We start from the raw sequence: 10,305 nt of genomic DNA on the forward strand, positions 1-10,305 counted from the left end.
AATTTTGGAAAATCACATGATCCTGTTTATGTATAATATTACATACTTTTATATTTTATATAATCTTTGCATACAATAATTTAGAATTCTTTAAAAATAACTCATTCAGCAAACATTTATTTTGCTTCAGAAGTCATATTTTTTCACTTGGCCAAGTGTCCTAATCTTTGGGTTGAAAATAATTGTCTCATACATGGATTATAATCACATTTCTGTGGGAAAATATTTTAAATGACTGTGATCATTTTTAATTTTATTTAAAAATTGTATCTTTAAAAATACAACAAAATTACAAAAGAATTAATAGGTGTTTAAAACAACAAATCATCTGATTATGTACCATGGAATACAAGCTTTGGTCAATGTTATTATCCTCTTGGTGCAATTTAAATACAACAGATACATTAACGAAAGGACTGCTGAGTAATGAAAATAAGGAACTGAGTATAAACACCACTATAGGATGATATGTTGCCTGGGCAATGATTGTGTCTGAATATATTTATGATGGTTCCTTTTATTTTCCTTTCAAGGTAGAGCTTTTTTTGAATAAAAAATAAAGGTTTAAAAGTTAAAGAATAAGTTAGAAACTTTCCCATACCCAACTGCCTGGGGAAGGAGGGTTATTATTTTGTAATAATTTGAATCATTCTGTATAGGTCAGGCTATATAGTTTATATAAAGATGGAAAGATCTAGATTCTGCTCTGTTATTCATGGAAGTTTGACTAATTTGGAACAATTCTTATTAATAATGTATGGACCATTTCACGTTTATAGGAAATAAAGTAACCACTACTAAAGAAAGGCACTTATATGTATGCAGAATAGAAATAATTTGATAACATTAATTAAATGATATCAGCAGTAGCTATTTGTATTTTTATTGAAAAAATCACACAAAACATTTTACATCTTTTTAGGGCATTTTGCTTTTATTTTTATATATATATTGTTACTTTCTACAAAGGGACTGCATGTTATAATGTCATTAATAGGCAGGCAAACACTTAAATAGTAAGTAGTGAATAAAAATTTTAATTTGTATATGAAATAATATGTTTCACACATCAGCATATTCCTATTTTCACAGCTTATCTGGGTGTCCTTTAAATGCACAAGCTATCAAAAAGGGCAAGGTCTCGGAAGAACTAATGACTATCAAGCTCAAAGCAACTGGAGGTAAGAGTTCATGGCCAGGGTCACCATCTCCATGGAGGCCCAGGTAGTAGTTCCTCACAGGGTTCTGCATGCCAAATTATGCTTTATTTGGGAATTGTAATGTTAATATACACTAAGGAAGCTTTTCTCACATTTGAACTAGAAGTATAATGTTTATCTCAAACATTATCATTATACTTGGTTTTTTCCTTACTTTAAAAAAAATATGTTTTTATTGATTTTAGAGAGAGAGGAAGGGAGAGGGATAGAGATAGAAAACTCGATGAGAAAGAAACATCAATCAGCTGCCTCCTGCACATCCCCTACTGGGGATCAAGCCCGAAACCTGGGCATGTGCCCTGACCCAGAATTGAACCGGTGACCTCTTGGTTCATGGGTCAACACTCAACCACTGAACTACACCAATCGAAAATGCCATTCCTTGAAAAGGAAGTTGACTCCAAGGAGACATAAAGAAAAAACACAATATATATAAAAGAAACATAGCAATAGAAGTTTTCATTTGCTCAAAATACTTGTTTAATTGAAAATCTATGCTCCATAAAGTTGTTGAAAACAAATATTTTAATCCCTGTTGCCTGTGAAAAGATTCCTCTACCAGCAAATCAGCCAATAAGATATGGTGCTGACGATGCAATACAGTTCTCCAGATGCAGCAGGCCAGTGCGGAATGAGCCCTGTGTCCCAGATAGTGCCGTTAGTGAGGTCATGGGTAATTGTTTAATCTTTTCTTAATGACTGCGTCATCCTGTTACTCATATTCAAGTTCATTTAGATACTAAAATACTGAGGTCTTAGTTGGTGAGTTTGCTTTTCTTCTTTGAATCTCAGAGCCCAGTATTAGGAATCTTATGACACACTCTCTGCATTGGTTCATGCATGGCCGATTTTGTTTAGGTAGTTAGTTACTTATAATAAAGCAATAAGTACCTAGAAAACAGCCACCTGATTTAGCATGCTGTATGTAAGTGTTCCAGGCTTATTTTTTTCTCTCGTAACATTATATTAGTAAGAGTCATCCATATTGTTTTTGGTGGGCATGTGGCTTGTTTCCAGGTCGTACCTTTGTAAACAATATGCTACGTACACCTTGTGCCCACCTCCTATCAGACATATGCAACTGTTTGTCTCTGGTGTGTACCTACGGCTGAAATTGCTGGTTCACAGAGTATGTAAAGTTCACCTAAAGCAGATAATGAACTGTGTTCCACAGCAGTAACCCCAGGAAAGTGCAAGAGCCTGGATCTCTTTCAAACAAATTGTCAAGTCCCCATCCTGCTCTCATGAAATTGATCTTATTACATCTAAAGTGAAAGTTTACATTTATCTCTCTTAATTGCCATCTGTTTGGTTTAGATTCATCACTATGGACTGTTGAGATTACCTTAAATCCTGCTTCTGGCATCCTTACTATTAACTACCCATCCCACCTTTTAAAAACCTTTCCAATCCATTCATATTCCTTCTATAAAACAGTGATGGGAAAGTGATGCCTGTTCATTGACCCTTTACTCTGTGTTCAGCACTTTATATATATTTTTGCATTAATTCTCACAACATAGATTTTATGCCTCTTTTACAGACAAGGAAGTGGAAGCACAAAGAAGTAAGTTCCCCAAGTTCAAGAACAAGAGTCACGGGCAAAGCACATGTTTCTTCTAGATTGCATTTGCTTGCCTTCACCCAGGCCCACGTAGAGAGCCCAAATTACATGTCCCTGGACTCGCACCCACCTGTCTGCACCCAGCTCTACCTGTGTAATGGTGCATTAATTAATCAGCATAACTTGGGTCTTAATAGCCTTTACAGGGTTGTGTATGAGAGGACCCATGACCTTTGGAATTCAGTCCCATCTCTGCCTCTGACTTTGGACTTGGGCAGGTTCTATCTCCTGTCGGTGATGAGCATGGCCTCACTTAGCTTAAGGCTCAACATCTGCATGTATGAGAAAGGTATAATGGAACACGACTCCTAGTGCGCAGTGAAGTTGAAATGAGAAAACATTTACAAACACCAACATGTCTTGCAGCACACCTGCAGCGTAATGGGCAAATTAAACGGTGGCACTTTTATACGCCCTTCTTTTTCTTACAAAGGATTTAAATCCTTCAACTCCTTTTACCTATCATTTTAGAATCTTGAACATGGATTTGGATACAAATTCAACATTTCAAACCACTCCACAAACCACAAACTAAATGTAAAGTGACTGAGATTTATCACAGTCTCGTAATTTCAGTGTGAACTAAGAGAGTCTGATTCTTTGCAGGTATAGAGAGTGATGAAGAAATTAGGCATTTGGATGAAGAAATAAAGGAATTGAATGAATCCAACCTTAAAATTGAAGCAGATATGATGAAACTTCAGACGCAGGTAAAGAACCAGAAAGGTATCTTCATGGTAATCATACTCTTTAGTGGAGGCAAAACATTGAACTGCTAAACCTTGTGATGAAAAAAAACACACCCACACACTGATATCTTATAATGAATATACTAAGCATGCCTAGATTACATAATTATTGTAAATACGTGAGTAGGTGGGTCACCTGGGCCATCATTGATTTGGTAGCCGAAGGCAAAGGTATTCATGTTTCTGCTTTGGGTGCATCAAAGGCTTTATAAGCAGGTCATCCTGTAATTGTAGAGTCCTTTAGAGCGCATGGTGCTTTAGAGAAATTGTATATGAGAAGATATGAGTACTTAGTTTTATTAAAAAATTCAAGTAAAACAGGGCAACTTTAATTTTTCTACAACACCTCTGAATGTGTCCATTTTTGTTAAAAACAGATCTTTCTGGAGATTTTCCTGCATAGCTTCTTTACCAAAAATTGCAAGCAATGTCTTTACTCTGCATTCTCCTTTGTAAATGTCTGCCCCATTCCTTACTAAATTTATCCAAATGGAAATTAAAAATGTAGTCCAGGATTTTTTTTAGCACACTAAATAATAACTCTATTGCAAAAAGTACAGTATCTTTCTCCCTTCTCTCCTCTCCTGCAATGTGCGATTTTTAGATCACTGTGGTTACTGATTCCCAGAAGTCATTGCCAGCAGTTTAAGACAGAAGGTTTAAGTCCATCTGAAATGTAGGTTTGGTTTCCTGACCCAGCATAATGTGAACAATGCCATGATCTTCCATTGAATCACGATCAGTCTATAAAAGAATTCGGTTTACAACTCCTCCTATAACTATTAGCAAAGACAGCAAAGGCGTCTGCCCTCATGGAGCTTCAAGTCTAGATGGGGGAGGCCTACAATAACATAAAAAATCATAAATAAATTGTTTGACCTGGCTGGCGTGGCTCAGTGGTTGAGCATTGTCCTATGAGCCAGGAGGTCATGGCTCCATTCTTGGTCAGGGCACATGCCTGGGCTGCAGGCTTGATCTCCAGTGTGGGGCATGCAGGAGGCAGCTGATCAATGATTCTCTCTCATCATTGATGTTTCTATCTCCCTCTCCCTCTCCCTTCCTCTCTGAAAGCAATAAAAAAAAATAAAGGAATCATTTGTATGAGGGAAGCAGGTAGGGAGAGGCAGCCAGATTTCAATATAAAACAGGAAAGCCAGGCTAGGCCTCAAGAAGAAGGAATCATTTTGGCAAAGACTTCAGCAACTGAGGGAGTTTGCCAAACAAGTACGGGGGGGAAAGTGTTTCAAAGAGTGAAAGCACCGTATAAAAACACTACCTCTAGAGAAAGCACAGAGTTTTGAGAACTAGCAGGTGAGTGATGTGGGAGATCAAAGGAGATGTGTCCTGAGGTAACACATGAGTGTCCTAGGACATTCTGAGGACTTGGTTTTTATTCTGAATGAACACAGAACATTTTGGGGTTTTGAGCCAAAAGTTAATGTGATCATATTTGACCTACATGCGATCTGCATTTTAAGAAACTTGTATTGGTAGCTGTGTTGAAGATGGACCAAAAGAATAGATTGCAGGGGGCAAAGCCACACTCAGGGCCACCATGAGAAGGCAGTCAGTCACTCTGGTGGCTGGGCCCAGGGGACAGCAGTGAAGATGGGGGACTGTCGGCCCATTCTGGATATTTTGAAGGAGGAGCCCAGTGGATTTAAAGTGTGAGAGAAAGAGAGCCATCAGGGATAACGTGAAGGCCTGAGCAACATTCTAGTTGCTACTAACTGGGAAGGAGAAGACTATAGTATACTAGTAGCCTTGCACACGAATCCATGTGCCAGTAGCTCTCTGCAGGAACTGGCCGCTCCACACCCGCTGCCCAGAGGCTCTACATGGCCCAGAGGCCCATCCGCAGCCGGGCGCGGAATGCTTGCCTTGTCGCCAGGGCGACAACGCAAGAGTGTCAACCCCCCCCCCCAACTCCCCCGTCCCCCGCCACTCCGTGCCCACTGCCCAGAAGCCCTCCGTGGCCGGGTGGAACGCTTGCCTCATCGCCACGGCGAGGAAGCCTCTTGTGGCTATGGGCTCTGCCATCTTTGTGATGGAGCGACGGTTAATTTGCATATTACCCTTTTATTAGATAGATGGAGCAGGCTTAGGGAAACACAGAGTTGAGATATCCATCATATAGCCATGTGGGGGAAGTCTGGGCTGAGGATATCAATTTGGGAATGCAATTTCAAACTTTAGAGCCGTCGATGGGGTTGCTGTTTTGTGAAGAGAAGTTACCGGGGAGGCATTCCTGGGCATTGAGGTTCAGCCAATGCATTTCCTTCCAAGAGAAACATTTTGTCCTCTTTCCAAACTCCACTTCTTTTATTTTCAAGTCATTTTCATTGCAGATCACATCTATGGAGAGCAATTTAAAGACAATAGAGGCGGAGAACAAACTTATAGAACAGAATAACGAAAGCCTGCTGAAGGAGCTGGCCGGTCTGAGCCAAGCTCTCATTTCAAGCCTTGCCGACATCCAGCTCCCGCAGATGGTAAGTCCAAGGCCAGGACGTGGCCGCCCCATTCCAAGGGTTTGCAGGGTCAGTGTCAGTCACCAGCAGGGCAGCCAGACAGAAGCACCGAGCTTTGAGGAGACCTGCCAGCAGTCACCGAGGCATCATGCTTCATTATGCAGGACTTGCAATGACCTCCTTCATTCGGAGATTCATACACTTAAATTACATGAAGGCCAAGGGTTTTGGATACTGTAGAAGTCACTTAAAGATGAAGGTTTATTTGAAAATTGTTTTACAATGTCATATGAAAGTTGGAGGCCAAAACTCTCTGGCTAAAATTGTTTCTCCAAATAAAAAGCTTGCGTGGCTTACAAAATCCGAGACACAGCCATTCGTGTCATCCACCCAATTTAAGAATCATAGAAAAGAATTTAACCAGATGGTTTCTTTGTACTAAGTATGAAGGCCATACTTACGTCATCTTCCTATAGAACAAAAAGCACAAAAGTGATATTTCCCAAATCTAAACACATATTTGAAGCATGGCAACTATTTAAAATTTATAGAAAATTAGTTTCCTTTACATTTTCATAAATATAATGAACATTTGAAAGGGGGGCTGCATTGTTGAATGCTTTTAATTTCCTCACTGTGTCCATTTTTAGAACAAGTTTTCTAATGCTGCAAATTTTATATATAGAATGTTTTAAAAAACAGCAATTTAATAAAGAAATCTAATTGATTTTCTGAAAACAATTAAGTCCCTCAATTTACCTAACTTTCCAGCATGGAGTCCTCATCTTAACCAATTCCAAATCTGCCTCTTGACAATTAAAAAACAAATCAATAATGTAATACTATAAAAGACAAAGAAAAATAAATGATTACTTTGTGGTCAGTATTGAGGTAATTATTGAACATGTTTTAATATTATTTATTAATGTTTAACTCATACTTCAAACATATTCCTTAATATTTTTTCCTTACCAGTGCCACTAAAATAATCATTACCATACAAGATAACTTGTACTTTGTATAGTTACCATATAAGGTATTCTAGTGGTGAGTTTTAGGGTTAATCACACTAAATTTTCACAAAAGCACTAAAGACATTCTCTTTCTGTAGTCGAGGAAGTAGAGACTCAGAAAATTTACATAATTTGATCAAGGCCCCAATGCTAGCATGAGTCGGCGGGCCTGGCTTTAGTGCGGGCTTTGTTCACTCTGCCACCTTTGTTCAGTTCTGTGACTCCAAGAAGCATGTGACACCACAAAAGCACAAGCTAAAAGGGAACAGAAAACCGCGGTTAAGACAACACTAATAATTTAGATCAGTACTTTGCTGAGCAAAAACAAATAATCTTCAAATATAGGAAGCTCACCTTCTAAATAGCAACAACAATATTCTTTACACCTAAAGTATTTAGACCTTGTAAAAGTCTTCTCTTCTAACCATCTTGTGAAGTAAGCAGGGCATATACATTTTTAAAAAGACGGGGAAGGGGGGGCACCAAAGAATGGTTGGGTAGGAGTGCTTTCTGTCATTTATTTCCTTGCACACGGCGTGCAACTTCTACATGTCAAGTGTCTGTTCTCTCTGAAGCACCACATTAGGCCAAGGAGATACCGAAACACACAAAAATATGAGATGAGCAGTTCCGACTTTGTGGACCTCACATTCTACCCGGAAAGACGGGTCGAGAAATAAAGCACATTACAATGAGGCTGCAAGGGGGCGGGGGGGGGGGTGTCTGAGAATGAAAGAGGAACATTTTCCACCAGACACCTGGTTAGGGACCAGCTTGCGCAAATCTCAGATTCCTTGAATCCAGCCCAGTGCTGTCAAAGGAAACATCTGGTACAAACAAGCCTTTCTCCCCAGCCTGGCTGACATTCCCCTTCCACACACAGGAGGTCTGCTTTGTGCTGAGCCCAAGCAGTGGAGGCTGAGACTGCATCCCAAGGTAGGGCAGCTTTGAGGGCCCACCTCAGCAGCCAGACAGCTATCTTACGCAGCTCCACATGGACCTCAAAAACACTGTCCAATCACACTAATCCCATAAATTGAGGAAAGAAGGAGCCGATGAATCCCAATGCGCACCTCCTCTCTCTCCATCTCCCCAAACTCCAGCAGCCCCAGGCATCCTTCCCTTCCTTCCCAGACTCAGAGTCCCTGATAGGCTTCGTGCCCTTTGGTCCTCCTTTTGCCTCATCCCGAATCCCTGTGATTGGTTCCATGTGTTTTGTCTCCATTCAGGGGCCTATCAGTGAGCAGAATTTCGAAGCGTATGTAAATACACTCACAGACATGTACAGCAACCTGGAACGGGACTATTCCCCAGAATGCAAAGCTCTGCTAGAAAGTATCAAACAGGCAGTGAAGGGCATCCACGTGTAGGAGCGCCTCGAGGTGAGCACCAGAAATCACCAACAGCAGTCACACCAGTGAACCGGGCGCCTGCGCTGCCGAGGCAAGCAGGCGGCCGCACTGCATTTACAATTGCAACATTGCACTAATTTCCTCCCCAGCTGACATAAAAAGGAAAGGAATAATAAAAAAAAAAACTATAATAGACTCTATGGATTAAAAGCGATGCTGTCAAATATTAGATGGTATTTATTTTCATATGTTTTTCTTTTATTTCCTCATTGCACTCGTTTGAATTTTTTTCTTTGTAAAGTATATGTAAAGTAATGTGACATTTTAATATTTTATTCATTTCTAATCAAAGAGTTTTTTATCTTTTACCTGCATTTTGAAGTCTGCCATATTTTTTACAAGTGTGTTTCTTTTCCAATAGAATTTAAATAGAAATGCTCGTCTCAATTCACATATCTTGCTGGGCTTAAATGAGAAAACAAACAAACAAAAACAAACAAACAAACAAGTCTGAAGGAAATCTTTGTCTAAGGACTGCACTATGCTCCCCTTTGATTTTTATTGCACTCTTTTCCCCCCTTTCACTGGCTTTCGCATTTATCAGTGGGCTTGTCCTAAGGTGAGACGCGTGGAAGGAAGAAGATAAATGGCGCCCACTAGTGGGCAATGCGCTCTCACAGAAGCACAGGTACTGAAAAAGCCTGTTCAGAATTTGTTAGCAATAATTAAATATAGAAATCAGCAAATTACTCGACTTGGCTGTATGGTTTCGGTAAACATGAATTATTTATCTGAAATGTTTTAAAGAAACGTAAGCTTTTTTTAGTGGTGCAGATTTGTCTGTTTGTTTTTCAAGTCATATCAGATAGTTGGCAACTCTTATCCCAAGACGAGAAATAAGACTTGATGTGACCAGCCAGGCTTCCCTGCCATATGCTGGTACAATATACAAGTGACAATATTGATGTAGATTTGTACTCAGCAAATACAAACACATCCAAATGGAAAATTTTGTAGATACCATATCCCCTGAAATAGCATTTATCTTGCTTGGTTGACTGAAAGGAATGGAAAACTATAGTAACACATGGAAAACTGTTACTCCGATCTGAGTCATTACTTTAGGCAACGATAAAACTTTCAATTTGATCGATAACTTTCTGTAGAACTACAAGTGCTACAGAGCAAACACACTCAACACACAGGCACACACCCACATATACACACTCACATACACTCAGACACACGTAAAATTGAGCCCGAAATCTTGAATTTCTGCATAGATCAGAGTTTAGTAGTTGCTATAGTAAAGGCAATGTCTATTTCAGGGATTGTAAAGTAGTTAAGCATTGTTTCAAAAGTTTTTTTATATTTATTTTTTTTAAGAAAAGGTATAGACAACCAGCTAAACTGCCTTTTTGGTGTGCACACACACCTCGTGTGCAATGTGCCTCCGTGTAAATGGACACTTGAATTTAGTGTGGGCTTAATTTCCTGTTCTATAACAAAAGTGTTTATTTTCTATTAGCCTCATGGATATGTAGATTGAATGTGATGGCTCTCACAGGCTTGATATATTCCACTGTTATTACTGTTACCTGCACAAATTAAGAGTAATATCAACAGTAATTCCACTTCCATGCCACTGTGGTCATTGTTATGTATTAAATGGGGCTTATCTTTGGTTTGGGGTTCATTTGAACTCTTGAATTTAGTTTAGTGAAAATGAGATGTCTGTTCTTAGGTAGGAATGGTGTTTATTTAAAAATCAATTTATAAAGAAAAAGAGCTACCATATGTGCTGTCTATTATAAATGGGACACCAAACAAAATTTTCTATTAAAGTTATGTACTTGCAAACAGTTTGCTCTAGAGT

At 39.3% G+C, this 10,305-nt stretch overlaps 1 protein-coding gene across 4 annotated transcripts in view; it reads left to right on the plus strand.

The window, feature by feature from the left end:
• Nucleotides 1-8,447, plus strand: part of ST18 (ST18, C2H2C-type zinc finger) — a 60,010-nt gene extending 51,563 nt beyond the window's left edge. For all 4 annotated transcript variants that reach the window (XM_023751899.1, XM_023751901.1, XM_023751900.1 and 1 more), the window contains 4 exons: nucleotides 1,093-1,181; nucleotides 3,451-3,554; nucleotides 5,942-6,085; nucleotides 8,307-8,447. In XM_023751899.1, the coding sequence (XP_023607667.1) occupies nucleotides 1,093-1,181; nucleotides 3,451-3,554; nucleotides 5,942-6,085; nucleotides 8,307-8,447 (478 nt within the window). The remainder of the gene's footprint in view (nucleotides 1-1,092; nucleotides 1,182-3,450; nucleotides 3,555-5,941; nucleotides 6,086-8,306) is intronic.
• The last annotated feature ends 1,858 nt before the right edge of the window (nucleotides 8,448-10,305 follow it).

This window comes from Myotis lucifugus, unplaced genomic scaffold (assembly GCF_000147115.1).
Source record: "Myotis lucifugus unplaced genomic scaffold, Myoluc2.0 scaffold_27, whole genome shotgun sequence".
NCBI classification, from domain to species: domain Eukaryota; kingdom Metazoa; phylum Chordata; class Mammalia; order Chiroptera; family Vespertilionidae; genus Myotis; species Myotis lucifugus.